The sequence below is a fragment of the Fibroporia radiculosa genome (genome assembly GCF_000313525.1).
Source record: "Fibroporia radiculosa TFFH 294 genomic supercontigs, scaffold504, whole genome shotgun sequence".
Taxonomy (NCBI): Eukaryota; Fungi; Basidiomycota; class Agaricomycetes; order Polyporales; family Fibroporiaceae; genus Fibroporia; species Fibroporia radiculosa.
The window spans coordinates 22,427-38,452 of record NW_012133214.1 but is presented as its reverse complement, the minus strand read 5'-3'; the positions used below and the strand labels follow the sequence as shown (position 1 = coordinate 38,452).

General features: G+C 49.2%; 6 protein-coding genes across 6 annotated transcripts; 4 read left to right on the top strand and 2 right to left on the bottom strand.

Moving 5' to 3' along the window:
• Positions 1-234: 234 nt before the first annotated feature.
• FIBRA_01134 (uncharacterized protein) lies at positions 235-3,959 on the top strand (the record flags this gene model as incomplete). Its single annotated transcript, XM_012323013.1, has 4 exons — positions 235-550; positions 605-2,406; positions 2,464-3,702; positions 3,756-3,959. The coding sequence occupies 4 exons, from the start codon at positions 235-237 to the stop codon at positions 3,957-3,959; spliced, it is 3,561 nt and encodes a 1,186-aa protein (XP_012178403.1).
• A 237-nt stretch (positions 3,960-4,196) lies between these two features.
• FIBRA_01133 (uncharacterized protein) lies at positions 4,197-5,402 on the bottom strand (the record flags this gene model as incomplete). Its single annotated transcript, XM_012323012.1, has 8 exons — positions 4,197-4,327; positions 4,383-4,466; positions 4,513-4,635; positions 4,691-4,741; positions 4,805-4,927; positions 4,984-5,185; positions 5,244-5,267; positions 5,328-5,402. 8 exons carry the CDS (start codon positions 5,400-5,402, stop codon positions 4,197-4,199), a joined length of 813 nt encoding a protein of 270 aa, XP_012178402.1.
• Positions 5,403-5,756: 354 nt separating this feature from the next.
• On the top strand, positions 5,757-7,477 carry FIBRA_01132 (uncharacterized protein; the record flags this gene model as incomplete). Its single annotated transcript, XM_012323011.1, has 5 exons — positions 5,757-5,965; positions 6,019-6,397; positions 6,464-6,569; positions 6,620-7,040; positions 7,090-7,477. The coding sequence occupies 5 exons, from the start codon at positions 5,757-5,759 to the stop codon at positions 7,475-7,477; spliced, it is 1,503 nt and encodes a 500-aa protein (XP_012178401.1).
• Positions 7,478-8,031: 554 nt separating this feature from the next.
• On the top strand, positions 8,032-10,005 carry FIBRA_01131 (uncharacterized protein; the record flags this gene model as incomplete). Its single annotated transcript, XM_012323010.1, has 14 exons — positions 8,032-8,089; positions 8,160-8,168; positions 8,227-8,270; positions 8,325-8,363; positions 8,423-8,460; positions 8,514-8,584; positions 8,661-8,761; positions 8,813-8,937; positions 8,993-9,036; positions 9,096-9,172; positions 9,233-9,355; positions 9,407-9,453; positions 9,514-9,650; positions 9,713-10,005. 14 exons carry the CDS (start codon positions 8,032-8,034, stop codon positions 10,003-10,005), a joined length of 1,206 nt encoding a protein of 401 aa, XP_012178400.1.
• Positions 10,006-11,089: 1,084 nt separating this feature from the next.
• Positions 11,090-12,212, top strand: FIBRA_01130 (uncharacterized protein; the record flags this gene model as incomplete). The annotated part of the gene is made up of 2 exons (XM_012323009.1): positions 11,090-11,474; positions 11,521-12,212. 2 exons carry the CDS (start codon positions 11,090-11,092, stop codon positions 12,210-12,212), a joined length of 1,077 nt encoding a protein of 358 aa, XP_012178399.1.
• Positions 12,213-12,423: 211 nt separating this feature from the next.
• FIBRA_01129 (uncharacterized protein) lies at positions 12,424-16,001 on the bottom strand (the record flags this gene model as incomplete). The annotated part of the gene is made up of 6 exons (XM_012323008.1): positions 12,424-15,206; positions 15,260-15,520; positions 15,575-15,612; positions 15,672-15,793; positions 15,849-15,893; positions 15,945-16,001. The coding sequence occupies 6 exons, from the start codon at positions 15,999-16,001 to the stop codon at positions 12,424-12,426; spliced, it is 3,306 nt and encodes a 1,101-aa protein (XP_012178398.1).
• Between the last annotated feature and the right edge of the window lie 25 nt (positions 16,002-16,026).

Sequence of the window (16,026 nt, the reverse complement as noted above, 5' to 3'; positions counted from 1 at the left end):
TTGAGGGCGCTGTCGATAGCACACACACGCATTACCCGTCAGACTCGCAGTCAATCGTCCACTTCGCCAATCTCACGCGGAGATCGTCTGAGTTTGAATACAGTCTCGATCACGTGCTTCCAACGCGACCTCAACGTTGCGCCTGGCCCGGAGTCCTTCGTCTCCCGCGACGCGCTTTCTAGGATTCCCTCAACTTCTTTTGGCGACCTCTCGCTTCAGCCTCCCTTGGTAGTCATGTCCAGCGACGTGTTAATTGATTATGGAACCACCATACAGTCTCCGGTCTCAAATGCTAGCGATGATTCCGATGTTGTCAATACCGAGACCGCGAGGGTCTACTTCGGACCTCTCCAATCACCAGAGAAGAAATTTGCATCCGTCCGAATGCGCACACCATTACGCAGATCTACCAGGCTGTCATCAGTTATTCCTAGGCAGGGAAGCCGGAGAGATAGTACTCCTCAAGAATCTTCTCGGCTTAACATAGACGATGCTGGATTTGGTTCATCAAGGACCACGCCTCTCGCTGAGCATGCGTTCCTTCCCGACGGTAAGTGTTGATAGCACAAACATCTGAGACATTGATGTAAAAAGTGGAAGCTAGAGCCATCATTTGTTCTGGCTAGCAAGGTTCTCTGCGCTTATGATAATCCGTCACCTCCTCCAAGCCCTCCTCCCGAAGAGCATCCTGATCCATCTTCCTTGACTAATGCACCGCTTTCTCATATCGAGGAGTCGGACTGCCTTCCTCCTTATGGGTTTCCGGCGGAACCCCTTGAATCGTCCGCGAACTTAGATGCAAATAACTCCCTGCCCGATTTGATCAACTTTGATTCCTTTTCGACACCCTCCATGACTTCCCTTATCCATGTACCAAGCCAAAGTCCACGTATCATTTCATCTCCAGTACGGAACCTTGCGGTCGATACCGTTGATGACTTGCTATCTATTTCTCCTCAACCTAGCCATGTATTGCCTGGGGACTTTATTGAGCCTCCTGTTCTTTCCGCAGATGATCTGACTCCTTCAGTGGATGAAGAAGAGCGAGTACTGCAGGAGCTAGTTCGCGAAGAACTTATAGTCGATTGCAGTTCCGGGCCAGAGAGCGCAGAACTCGAACCGCAGACATGTCGCAGATCGGCTCATCTCCAAAGAAGCACCAGCCCCTTCGGACCAAATACATTTGTCAATGATGATGTGGACCGACTCGATTTCCCGACAAATTCGTTACAAAGGGTCAGATCCAGAGATGACCCGGCTTCCACTGACCGAGAGGTAAAGAAGAGTAGTGAAGACCGAGCTCCTAGTGATGATTTAGTTCATGAGGACGCAAATTTTATCCAGATTTCAAGTCGTGCCGCCAGCGTGGAACAAGAGGGTAGGAGAGTGCAGTCCTACAAGACTCGCCGGGAGCTAGGTTCGCTGTCACCTGCGTCAGCGCAGCTACTTATGCACTTAATCCCAACAACGTCAGACTCCCGGAAACATTCCTTCGATGGCTGCAATGAACAGGAACGTCCAAATTCAACGTCCATGGATAGGAATATTAACACCACTATGCAGGGGGAAGCTATCCATTCCGCTTTCGTAACGCCATCATCACCAACGAGACCTGCGGACTCCATTCGTTCCCCGGCTCGTCGCATACCCATTGCACAAGCCATAGCGGAGGGTACATTTTCGCCAAATAAATCTCTGAAGGCAGCCAAAGCAGGAATGTCGACCGACACCGTTGGTACTAGTTTCGGGATTGGGCCTTTAGGTTCCCCTGTCTTCAGAAAATCTGCGTTGGATGACCCACAAAGGAGTCCTGCCAAACGAGTTCCCGTCGCCGTGGCCCGAAGCGTAGGTTCCGTTCACTCATTCGACAAGGGAAAGTCTCCCGTTCGCCCAAACGCTCTCCGTGCGACAAGGGAGGGAGAACGAAATCTTACTCGAGATCTTCAATATCCCGCGTCGAGACGAGGGCGTAGTGGCTCTGCTGAACCGTCGACTCCTTCAGATTCGCTTTTGTCTGCGAGCACAGTAGGCAAATTTTTCCCGCAACCATCCTCTTCCAACGTGAACTTGGGATCAGGAAGCGGACCACCTAGTACTACTGTTGGAATTGACAATCCGCACGCGGCACTTCGATTCCGTAAAAGCACAACACCAAATCGATTCCTGTCATCTGTACCTGAGCTAGAGGGGGGAGAACAAAACCGACAATCATCTCCCACACACATTCACCCGGTATCCACTTTCAGGCCAGCAGGAACCGACCAGAATCCGAAACAGACGTTAGCTGGTTCGAATAGCAAGATTCCACGAATAGGTGTAAAGGCTCAAGGGATGCCCGATGTTGCACCAAGGGAATCAAAGCCAATGTTCGCACGACGCGCCATAGGTACAGCCCCTAGTGCTATAGTAAGTAACCTGCCTTCTGCGATCTAAGCGATTTCCTTATAGTCTGGCTGTATTCAGACTCGTCCTTTTAGGTCTATCAAACTAGGCGACCACAACTCAGATGAAAATACACCAAAGTCTGACAGTTCGACTACGGCTGGAAGTACTGTTAATCATCTCGGTGTGGTGCCACTTAACGCAGATGATTCGGAAGTCAAGTCCTTGAAACGGAAGCGAGACATGGAGCCCTCCCAGACATCAACCACAAGTGCTCATCCGGCTATTGTCGCTGGCAGAGTGGTGAAAGGTAGCCAGCCCCTCCAGGCAGCAGTGGAATCAACGCTGGGAGACTCATATCATAAGACATCAGGTCAAAAAAAGGCCCCAGGTCTCGTTATGATGCGCCGGGTAGCGGACTGGAAGAGACCTCCATCTCAATCATCAAAGCCATCCGTGAGAGATGTCATGGGTGTTTCGCCTGCGAGTACTGAGCAACCAGAGGCACCGGTTGTCTCAAACCCATCTGAGAGAGAGGATGATATGCCCATGTCACCTCCAATCACTCGTATTTCGGAGTCTTCTGAGGAGTCGCGGCCCGCGAGTTCATCTCCCACTAGGTCATCAGCCCACATCGATGCCCAGTCGGATGGTGCACGTCGCTCTACTCGTTCTCGTCGACAGACTCCTGAAGCAATCGCCGATATTTTCGGGACAACGGCTGCAACTCGGCCTCCCAAGACACGCCGCAAACTCATCCTACACACTGATTCTAGCATATTTTCTGGAATGACGGCCTTGGCTTTGAAGGCGCTTACATCATCTAATACTACCAAGAATCAACACCATGTCGTGGAGATCAAGAGAGAAGTGATTCGCAAGGAGGGAAAAAGACCAGACAGTCCTACTACAAAGGTGCGGACGGCTCTTGAGCGACAACGAGAACTGAAGGCCCAGCAACGGAAGGAGCGCGCTGATAGAAGAGCCAGACGGACATCTGGGGCTGACGGTGAAGAAGAGAATGAGATCGATGCTTCCAATGATATGATGGATGCAGCCATGGACAGTATTGATGTGAGCATCGCTCTCCGCCACCGTCGAGGTCCTGGAGATGAGGAGGATTATGAGACACCGCCTCGCCCAGACCGGCCTACAAAGCGGGGAAGGTTGAACGACAACAGCGAGGCAGGACATGGTAAAAGGGTGAAATGGGACAAGGGACTTTCAAGCACTGTGTATCTGGACGACAATCCTCCTAAACCCAGGAAACCACCTAAGGAAGACGTCGCTAGAAGAGGGTGTCTCGCTCCAACAGCTAAGGTTTGCCTGCCTTACCTTTTTCTTGGCTTAAAAAGCTGAAGGGCTGGCCTTAGTCTCAGCGCCTCGATACGCTCGGAAACGTGCTCAACGCAGAGATCCCATTAAATGATCTCGTGCACGAAGACGTTATTGTAAAGAAGTTCGTCTACGATGACGATGTCGAAGAAGGGTCCGCAGCCGCTGAAGCGGCTTCACAGATGCCTGTTCTCAGGTCCTCGAAGAATCAAGGTAGGAGGGTGAAGCCAGCGAAGACCTAAACTTGGTTTTCTACTTCTGACTTTGTCTCTTATATTCTTACATGATGATTCACTTGTTAGTCGCACAATGTATACCTATCTCAACTGATCTGTCATTCATACCCTGCTACCGTGACCTCGATGTCTACGTAATGATCATACACTTTCGTATCATATCAAGATAGGATGAAATGCAACCAATCCGTCAGAGTCTTTACATTCAATGTGGTAAGTGTACGTTACATCTAGACAAGCTACTTACTTTCCACCGCGATAATTGATTGTAGGAGAAGCCTGATTCACAGGTAGCACGAAGACCTCCGCAACATTAACGTGCGGAGGCCTTGCTGCTGCCCAGACGATTTCTTCTGCGATATCCTCTGCTGTCACTGTTGAATAATCGTTAAGCTACAGAGTTTGCGGCTGAGCATACTAAACACCAACGTGGCTGAAGTCCTTCGTACACCTTGTCGGCGGCGGATTTATCACCACGGTAGCGCACGACAGAGAATTCAGTCTCCACCATGCCTGTACGGGTTATAAGTCTAGCCCTCCAACGCACAATTGTACGCACCTGGCTGAATCTCCGTAACCCGGATAGGTGTGTCCACCACTTCTCGCATCAGGGAGCCGGTAAATGCCCTCACTGCATGCTTTGTGGCACAATAGATACTGCCTCCTGTATACGGTTCTCTGCCTGAGAGGAGATTAGTTCATGAACTTGCTAACTGGTTGTAATATTAAAAAATTACCCGCTACAGATCCAAGGTTGATGACGTGACCAGACTTCCGCTCTTTGAAACCTAACAAAAAGTAAGTACTGATGGAAGATGCCAAGAGTCTACGAGTGAGAGAAAGACGTTTACCTTTGAGTAGTAGCTGGGTTATGGAGATGAGACCCAGGACGTTCGTTGCAAACATGCCCTCAATGTCTGCATCCGCGATACTTCCAACTCGCTCCACGCCAAGCACATAGCCAGCGTTGTTGACTATCTGAAGTGGTCAGACAAGCCAACTTAACCTCTTGCATGCGTAAAGCACCTACCCAGAATGTCGACCGCTTGGAGCTCTGCGGGGACCTTGTCAAAGAGCGACGCAACCTGTGTCTTATCTGAGACATCAAGTTGTACGGTGACAAACTTGCCCCCTTGCTGTAAGCCAGACTCCTTGTGAGCTGTGCTGCAAGCTTCCGCAACTTTCTTCAGGGCATCTGCACGGCGCGCGCATAGGATGACATTGGAACCACCCTTCAGTCAAGTGCAGTTAGACTCATAAGTGCATGATCGATTGGCAAAAAGATCCTACTTTTGCGAACAAGACGGCGGTTGCCTATGATCATCTCAATCATCGCCTTCTCTAGGATATCTAGTAGACTAGACATGTACTTACCGCTCCGATGCCAGCGCTCGCGCCAGTAATGAGCACGGTTTTGCCGATCAGTCGAGAGGCGTTGAAGACAGACATTGCACGACGAGCAAGGTTGATCCTGGCGATCCGTCTATGTATCTGCAAGACTTGCGGAATGAAGGGGAGCCGGCTGAGTACTGAGGCATCCCATCTAAGTCCGTATCTGATAACCAAGCGCATGTGGCCAAACTTGAAGCTATCGGGCGAGCTTACTGTGTGACTCTGCGTTTCAACGTCGTACTACCAAGTGCTTGCAGAACTGAAATTCGCTCTAACGGGATAGATCATAACACGACTGCTCAAGGATTTCCTACAGCACAGAAATAGGACAGGTTTCTTCTACCCATTTCGATTGGTCTAGGTAGTGTCAAGAGGTAAGAGTAGCGCAAGTGTACAGCCGTCGGCCTGGGCATGGCGGAAGGAAATCGCGATAGCGAGCGTTGGAATCGCATGCTGACATGGTTGAGAGATGAACATGGGATGGAAATGGGCGAAGAAGGCTTATTTATTGAATCCAAATCCACCGCCGGTAACTGTCTTTGGTTTTCGTCTCCTCTGAGCGTTAAAATGCGTTCATTCAAGAATCAGGAAGAGGACTGTTTACGACAAGAGACTGTCCGGTATGCAATCCTCTGCTGCAATCCTGGTTCAGTTCGTACCCGTCGTAACGAAGCACTCATTTGCAGCCTTCCGCGCAACTGCTCACGATCCCTTCAACGGCTCTCATCAATGTCAAGACTCTCGCCTCTGTCTACACTTCACCATACTCGTTGAAAGGTCTAACAGCTGTTCAACAAATGTCTCTACATCTCCTCATGCACAGACCCGAGGGAGAGCACGATTCTCTGGATCCTGTTTTTGGGCCTTACCTGTCGACTTTACCACGAAATTTTGATAGCCACCCTCTTACATGGATCGTCAAGCTGAAGCGCACAGGTGCAAAGGCTTCAGAGATGTCTATGTTAGAAAGTCTGCCGCCGAGCGTAACACAATCCCTGCGTAAACTGCAAGACCTATTCTACGAAGATTGGAAGGCTGTAAGCGGGCACTTAGTGAGTAGCCGCTCCTGCAAAGTCACAGCTGCCTTCCTTACCTGTTGGGTGTATGGACTACGCTAGACACGCAACTCTAACTTGTTAAAGAAGTCAACTCGTCAGATTACTGCTCTGCCTGCCTTCAAGCATTACGATGATCTTATAGATTATTCCTGGGCATGGCTGAATGGTCGTATTAATTTCTGCTGTGACGATGATTAACTGACGTTATCGCTTCAGTCAACACTCGCAGCATCTACTATCCTGTCCAAAATCTCCCTTCCGGTAATGATAATTTGACACTATGTCCAATTCTCGACTTTGCCAATCACACAGACGGGCAGTCTCAAATCATCCCCAGAACCGAAATTACTTCCACGCCCTCATCTATTGTGCCGCGGCGTCGCGATGATTATACTTTCTTCTCATGGACTAATACTGTGATTGGTCACGATCAGGAGTTATTCTTGAGGTACGGGGGTCATGCGAATCGAACACTTTTCGTGCAGTATGGATTTGTTTGCCCGTTTCCCCCGAATGCCATTGCGGAAGGCGACGTCCGTGGAGAGGTAGACGTGCAAGACTTGATAGAGGATATTTTTGCGACAAGCGCGATAGGATCGTGGATAAAGACAACACTAGAGGACTCGGGATACTGGGGGTGCGTTTCTATATTCTCTACACAAGACCGTATGAATGAATTATCGCAGTGACTGGACACTTGACTCGTTGCCGCTACCGGCACATCCGTCATACCGTCTCATTACAGCACTGCGACTGTTCCATCTTGTAGCGAGATTACCCGGTGCCCCTCCCTGCAAATTAGAGGCAAAGATCAAGCCCTGGAGAGATGTTCTGAGTGGGAAACTCGATATCATCGCCGATGACAATGAACAACAGTGGAGAGCCTCTCTTTTGGACATTTGCGAGACTATCGCGCGCCGCGCACGAGTTGGCATGCGAGATGCTGCGACGAGGTTACCGTATATGACTGGATGGCCTGCGTGGATGAAGAATAACATACAAACCTTGTGGAGAGAAGAGCTGGAGGTTGCTGATGCTGTTGCACATAGTATACGCACAGGTGAAGAATTCTAAATGCCATTGTATGAGCTACTGGCTTGGTGTCTTGGCTTTAGTGCGATCGACCCCACAAGGGCGTGTCGATCGACTCCTCTCCGAGGATATATTATCGAACAAGCTACTCGTCGATCGACGAGTCTGACATACACCATAGAGACAAACATTATTTAACTTCCGGGACCGTTATTCCAACAAGTGCGGGTCCGAGGTATTTGTGACCGTGATGCAGATTCTCGGGATCGGGGATGTAGTAGACTGCGCAGCCACAGTACCAGCAGGAATTTGACCCGAGTAATTTCAACATATTAGCGCAGAGAACTCCGAGTCGTTGGGGCATGTACATGCATTGCCTAGGGGCACTGGCGCATTGCTGCTTACGTAAATGACCGTTGCCTCCCGTTTCAGTCTTGTGGGGACAGCGCCCATTGCTGCGCTCTTGAGGCTCTGGTTGCACCGCTTCACAATCTCGACCTGCCTTGAAAGCCAGTACCTCAACCCTCATCCTGGCCGAATTTCACTCTTGAAAGTGCTTTGTAATTTTCCGTAGCAACCCGCTTTCGTCGACGGGGATGGCTGCTAACGAACCGTTACTGAGCACGAGGGCCCAGCGGGCCTTCATTGGCACCGGTACGTGGCGGATGAGTTTGTATAAGATGCATGTACCTGGTATTGACCAGGTTTTTTTTATCTGTTGTAGTTGTACTCCGTAAGTTTGTACTGTTCGTCGGGTCTGATTCAAGTTACACATGCATGCTGTCGACTAGAGGCGGTAGTGGTGCTAGTGATGGTTGCAATCTCTTTCAAGTTTGTATGTGAATGAAAACATGTTGCGGACGAATCAGCTCAATGTTTTCGCATCCAGGTAGAGGAGCACGTAGACTACACTCTGAACCGATACAAGGTGTGTCCAGCTAAAGATCGTTGCGTCGTGAAGTTTAAGTTTTTACACGCTATGTGCAGACACTGCCATGTTATCTGGCGCTTTTCGTTCTAGCTGAGTATGTGCTATTCACTCTTTAGCCACTTACAAGTTCTCTGACCTTGCCTGAAGAATCTTCGAGCTTTTGATGGCTTTGGATGCCCTTCGATTACGAAATGTTATTCAGCTGATTGGCCTCTTATGTGAGCAACCTCAACCCGAAAGCGATAAGCCACCGGGTCGTTGCTCTGCTCTGGTATTGACACTGGTTCGTCATAGGCTTCCAAGGGGGTATGATCGTGATGGCTGCATTGCAAGTGCACGAGACGCGTACTGCATTGGTAATATATCCATCGGAAGATGGGTCGCAGAATTACGTGGTTAGTGTTTTTGTAGTGTTTGGATAATCGCACTTTGAACATGTTCTCCAGAATGGTGGTGGCCCGGGGACGCTCTGGCGGAAAATCGAGCCGTTCCTCATCGTTTCTCCCATCATGATTGCAGTGTCTTGGGCGGCCCTTATTTTCTTCTTCCGAGAATTGTACCGCGAGTTCGGGTGTGTATACACTTCGTTTCAAAAGTCAGCCTGTCCCCTAATTGTTATATTTCAGTTGGGCAATTTTTCATGTCGTCGGAGCCAACCCAGCCATGAAAAGTAATTTACATTCCCTAACTTCGTGTTCTTGCGCTCATTGAATCATCGTATCATCACAGCCATGTATCAATTTTATCAGATCATGGTTTGCTTGTTGAAGTTTGATTTTTTTGCCTTCATTGGCGTCTCAATACAGGTGAGACCACGACCCTCAAGTTTTATAGTCTCCCGTATAAATTTGCGAGCATGGTTTCAGCTTCTCATTGTGGTCCTACAAGACAACACCGCAGAGTTCGGCCTGACGGTGGCTGCGATTCCTGTGGTGTTGATCCTTCTCTTGATTGCGGGCGTTGCGGTGCAACGCGAGATCAAATGGTCAGTGAGGGATCTATTAGATATCTCATGATTCTTGATCATCCGGCATTTGCAGGCTCATGTCGGTCTCGCTAGCTCTCATGTTGGCGGCGCAAACGTATTGTGAGTGTCGAAAAATCTGTCTTAAGGTCATATGTTCACATCATATCGCCCTAATTCTAGTCAGTACGTGTTTCAATCATACGGGCGTCCATGTATTTCCTTGAACAGCGGCGTTATAGTCTATAAGCTCGTGCGTTTCTATGAACCCAGCTCATCAGAGCAATATCTTTCCACGAGGGCCACTTTAACTGTATTCAGTACGTCTACAAATTGGCACCAGCATTGCGTGTTCGATTGCTAACGTTATTCTGTGCAATAGCTATCATTGCTTCGCTATTAATGTTTGCAACATTCGGCGTAGGTGTCCGCTGTTTCCACGACTTCGACAAAGGCCTGCAAAATTCAAAGATGCACGGTCAGTATTACAAGCCTGTTGCAACGCAACTCAGAGAGAACTTATTCGGATTTGGTAATGCTATTCTGTTCCTTCAAGGTGTGACCTGGAACCACAAATACTTATCGTCATTCCTCAACCACCCAGGAGAAACGGCTGATCGCAAGTCTTCGTACAACGCTGGTACCGCATTGCAGCAACGGATATCAATTGAATGATTTTTGCTTTGCTTTGTTGACTTGTTCGTGTTGGGATGGTGGGTGGACTTTCATGTTGTGGATGACTCCTGGTGATGATCTTGCTGTGCACGTGTCCATGATCGTATCTTATATAAGTGTACAAAGAATCTGGGCTGGACTAGTACATATTTATATATTGGGGAGTATGTGTCTTGCCCCGCGGTAACCTATCCATTCCTTTGTCTGACCAGTATGCGTGCGTCTCCATTATTTGAATGTGCTCATTCAGTGATAAGTGTGGAGGTCTCTGCAAGTTCTACTGGTCGTTCTTTACCTGCCTTCAAAGTTCCAAGCTTCACTGGCTTTAAGACTGGTCCAAAATCACGAAGCTGAAAGTGATTCATTTATACTACAACTTGGTTAGAGAGGTGCCACTGGCGCCGGTTCTAATGACCAGTAACTCGCATTTGTGTTGTCGCGTGGTAACCCAAGCATTTATAGGAATTGTAACCAGAAGTTAATAGGTGGCAAATATACATTGTGTTGGAACTAGAGGCCACACAGCTTATTAGAAAGAATCGCCCATCACAGTGGAGTGCATTTGGGAACTTCGCGAGGGGGGTGGACCACTGTGCAGCAAATTGACAGCACGGATCCACATCAAAGGTGGTCCGAAAGCGATCCCAGCTAAAGTCCCAAAAAACGGTCATCAACTTCGAACGAATCACCGGTTGACATTCGCACCGACTCGTGTGTGGCAGATAAGTCAAATATCGAATACATATGAACACACCGTTCATCAGCCGCGGCTGCAAGAGCAGCAATTGTCCGCTGTTTACTTGGCAAACTGATTTCATACAGACGAGCCACGGATCTGAGTGTATAAAATGGTAAAAAAAAACCACATATAAACCTAAAGGGGACATCCAGCACGACAGGTGCATTTCAACAACCTTCTGAGGAGTTCATGTAAACACAATCAGTAGTAGTAGTACATACGTAGTACAACTTCATTGAAGTTTCAAGGTAGTACGTGCACAGTACACGTTGTCACGTGATACGCGTCAAGCCCACAGACGCGTCCCAAAATGTCTAATTACCTGTCTGATCACCAACCTCCATCATGGACAACCGCGACGACCCCATCTTCCAGTTCTTCCCGGATGCTGATTCTATCGACCTATACGAAGTCCTCTCCGTTACGCATGATGCGACGTCAGACGAGATCAAGAAAGCATATCGTCGTCTCGCGCTTGCCCATCATCCAGACAAGCATACCACCGCGAGCGAATCTGCCAAAGCCGACGCGTCTGTGAAGTTCCAGCAGATTGGTTTCGCGTACACTGTCCTCTCAGACGATAAGCGGAGAAAGAGGTACGATTCAACGGGTAAGACGGATGAGGGGGTCAACCTCGCGCCCGGGGTGGATGGCTGGGAGTCGTATTTTGAGGACCTATTTGATCGCGTCACGAAGGAGAAGCTTGATGAGTTGAAGAAGGAATACCAAGGTGTGTTACTTACATTCGCATTTCTGTGCGTACTGAACGCTCGTAGGCTCCGAGGAGGAAGTAGAGGACATCAAGAAAGCGTATCTCGACTGCGATGGTTCCATCGACGACATTATGAACCGTATCCCCCATTCGACATTTGATGATGAAGCGCGCTTTGTCGTCCTTATCTCTGAGCTTATTTTGAAGGGGAGCCTCCCATCATCTCCGCATTGGGAAGCTGGTATTAAGGATGAAAAGGCAAAACTAGTGCGTAAGAAGCAGAGCCAGAAGGAGGCTGAGGAGGCTGAGAAGCTCTCCAAGGAGCTTGGGGTTTGGGAGGAATTTTATGGCGATGCAAGACCTAGTCCAACGAAGGGCCGAGGGGGTGGCAAGGGGAAAGCCAAACAGCAGGCGGAAGACCAGGAGGAAGATCACTCTGCACTACAGGCTCTTATCCTAAAAAAGAGGAATCTGGACGGATTCTTCGACAGTCTTGCGGCGAAATATGCCGAACCAGAGCCAAGGAGTAAGAAGGGTAGGAAACGCGGGAAGGCGGCAGACGGTGACGAGGCCGGGGAACCTCCAAAGAAGAGGAAATTGGTTGCCGTAGAACCTCCAGTGATTGATGAAGAAGAGTTCCGGCGGTTGCAACAGAAGCTCTTTGATAATAAGACTAAGTCGGAGGAGGATGCAGACCGCGCATCTTCCAAGGGGAGAAAGGCAACTCGAGACAATACGGTGAGGAGGGCTAGATAATGTAATTTGTAAGATCTATCATACCCTACAAACTTGCTGCGGTACAGCTGAATTGATTGCAGGTCGGTTTGAGACTGTTCAGGTTTATTGTTATGATACTCAGTCGTCCGGATTGTATGCTTACTGTATATGTATGTATAATAGTTTCGCCCGGGTCCCTGTCGTAATCTGAGGGTATCATTGAAATCTAGCTATCTAGATGTTCCATAAATTACAGATATCGTATCGAATCAATTCCGAGGCTACGTCGAGCATGGATGATAGCAACAAGTTCTTTGATAGATTCCTCCAGAATTACCACATTGTCCAATAATCGCGATAAAGTAACGTTGGCGACTCCATTATGTTTCTGATCGTCATCACTGTCGTCTTGAGCATCACTCTCTACATCGGCACGACGGTCTCCCCATTGCCCGGAAGACCCAAAGACGTCTTCGTCATCAGTGTTCCACTTCCGAGGCATCCGGGGTGTCCATGGTCCGGTCGAAGGTGGAGGGGCCGCAAACGGCTCAACAACGATCGCACCAGTCTTCTGGTAATGGGGACCAAACGGACTTGCCTCGACATTTTTATCCTCTTTCCGTGGTGGAGTTGCCAGTTCGGTCGATAAAGATTTAGCAGGTTTGCTCTTTTTCGGTGTGAGAAACGAGACCAACGAGGATGCTGATTTCGGTTTAGACTTGGGTCGAGCGGTACTTGGCTCTGATGTAGCTGGATTGGTCAACGTTGGCTTAGTCGACACTGATGGTTCAATTTCTAAAGCCAATGTCAACGCGTCCGTGAGGTTTTCAGAAAAAAGTAGGCCTTGTCGCCGCTCGAGGAGGTACTGATCAAAATTCCCGACCATCACTCTGTACCGTTCGAGCTGCGATACAAGCCCATGGAAAACCGAATGTACAACAGGTCGCGACTGTTCGTCGATGCTTGATGCCGGAAGGAAGTGAGATTCAGAAGCGAGCTTCTCCTCTATCCGAAAGTCGATAGAGCGATCGTCACCATCGTTCCCATAATCAAACGTGACGCCGTCCTGAGTAAGCCCAACCTGGACTGTATCGATTTCCTTGGAAGCGAATGTCAACCAACCTGCCAAGGATCGATCTGGACAAACTGCGAGCGTGGCAAGGACTCCAGTGAGTGCCATGTTAAGCTCGGGGCTATTCGAGAAAAATGTGCGCAAAGCCTCAAGGACGCACGAGAGTAGGGGGTCATTGGGGTTGAGGCGGTGCTTTAGTTTAGGTCTCATCTCCGTATCGACATCTTGCTGGAAGCATATCTGGTTTTGTATCGATAGAAGGGCGTCGTGCAGGTAGTGATCATAGCCGGTGCTGAAGGCGTCTTCGTTGTGATTAGGATCAACGCGAGATACCAGTGTCAGGTAAAGGCCCATCTCGCGTTCGTGGGTCCAGTATGTTGTGTCTGGTTGTAGGAAAGTAATTGAATCCATGATAGCAGGGTCACCTCTTGAAGGTCTCGTTGTGGTCCTATCAGAGCCGGGATAAACGAATGATTCTTCATCGTCAGAGTATGATGGGGCCCTTTCGGTAAGAAGCTTTACGACAGCGGGATGCGGAAAGCTAGTGGCATGAGGATCGTGGATGACAATGAGTAGTCTGTCCACGCATATTGTGCAACACTGTAACAATAGTGATTGCAGCAACTGCAATGCAGCAGTTTTAGTAGGCTGGGACTTGGATCGCAGACTACTCAGAAGCAGGTCTTTCAGGGTAAAGCGGCCCATGGACGTGAAATATTCGGACTGCCTCCTTGACTCTGGTGCTTCCATCTCCAACAGAACCATGGCAGTGCTTTTCCGTCGGCGCAACTTCGTTTTCTTGTCAACTGCGCGAGCAGTCGGTGGAACACTTCCGTTTAAATTTAGGGTTGACTGGTGATGCATATGGCCTCGCGAGAGAACCTCGCTGTTGTCTTCGCTCGTGAGGAAGTCTATCAAGAGATCCGCGAGCTCGCCATTCTGTAGAGTGTGGAGCATAATTTCGATGTAAGACATGACTGCGACCGCACTCCCATCAACGTCGGAGCATTCAAGGATAGATGGGTATAGGACATTTTCAAGAAATACCCTCCGGATGGCGTCTAAAATTGACTGTACAATGGCAGAACCCACGAGATTCGATGCATCTATGCTGCCATCCGCACTTTCGCGGAGCACATTCCGACGAAGGACATCTTGCAAGAATTCCAGCAGCTTGAGAAAATGGTCCAAACGCGCCCTGAAATCTGGATTCGACGAGTCCTCGACTCCCAATGCGCGACTCTTCTCCTGCGCGGCCTCGATATCCTCCTTCTCTTCATTAGACAATTCGATCAGAGTGCTCCCAAGCACCATACCACCGTTCCGCGTGTTTTCCGATGGCACCGGTGGTCTAATGTCCAGCTTGGACGGCAAAAGTGAATATACTGCTGAAACTCCTGCAGCGAGCACTTCGGAAAAATCACCATCAATAATGTACTCCGCAAGTGCTAAAGCAGCATCGGCAGTAGGGTCAGTAAAGGCGACGTCTGAACGGGAAGACGAAGACAGATGAGTAATATCCTCAACAGCTTTGTGACCCGAGTCCCCAGGAGACATTGCCACATCCATGAGAAAGAGAAGTCCTGCACGAGCGAAATCACCAATGCGTCCTTCTCGATGTACGAAGCGAAGCAGATAGTTGAAGAGAAGAAATTCATATTCCGGCTTCTTGCTGAGTGAGGATGTGGGTGCGAAGCTGCCTGTGTCATGAGAGGAAGTTGGTGAACCGGGATGTGGTAATCGAACAGCAGCAGAGACCCTATCTTCTGGCGTATTCACAACCTCATCAACATGTTCCGCTGTTTCATCGTCTCTTTCCTCATCCTCCTGGGCTTCTTCATCCTCTTCTTCTACAGAGAATAATGGCTCCGGTCGATACCACTGCTTGTCGTGGAAGAAGATCATGAGCAGTTCTCTATACGTTCTGATCCTGCTGCACAAAATGCAAAGAAGATTTACAACTACACAGTTATCTCAGACAAAGCAGTGAGTCATGGATGGGAGCAGAACGTACGGTCTTCTTCATATTCAGAGGGAGGGCTTCTGACTGCATTGCCCGCAGCGCCCATCACTTTATTTCTGCCATCTAACTGCTCTTGAATGTCATCCCCAACGCAATTCCTCAGAAGTCGGAGGACGGCCTTGTGTACAGCGGAATGGACGAGGAATTGCTCATCTAGAAGCACAACCATATTTTGCACAGCGCGTAGTACCTCGGCTTGAGTGCCTGAGGGGCGATCTGTCTCGCTTAGCTTCACAAGAGTGCCAAGAACATCTTGAGCATATATATCATTAGCTAGAAGCAGGTTCGTGAGACATCGTTCCTTACCGTTCTTGAGGAGATACTCTAGACATGCGCCGGTGCCTCTGGAAGGGACAATATGAGGTCCAACGGATGAGCAGTGACAACCATATAACCCACACACCCTTCTTCTGTTCGCGTTGACTCCCATACGAGCGCATCAACCATCGATTGAAGGTGAATCGGTACGTCAGTGGACTTGATACCGCGCGACAACTGGCGTTCGTCTGGATGCAGCAAGGTGTTCTGCGGGCACCTCTTCAGCTTATGGCGTTTGTGGTTGCGCTGCAGCGAGACAAACCTTTACCAACAGCCATGATTTGTGGAACTCTTGGGAATGGTCGACCTGTGCAGCGCTATTCAACTAGATATAAGAGATACTACAGAAATCAGCTACCTCCGCCTTGGGGGCTGCCTGACTCCCCGATCTCAAGAACTTTGAGAAGTAATCCATTCCCCTTCGAGCAGTATTCAGGCGA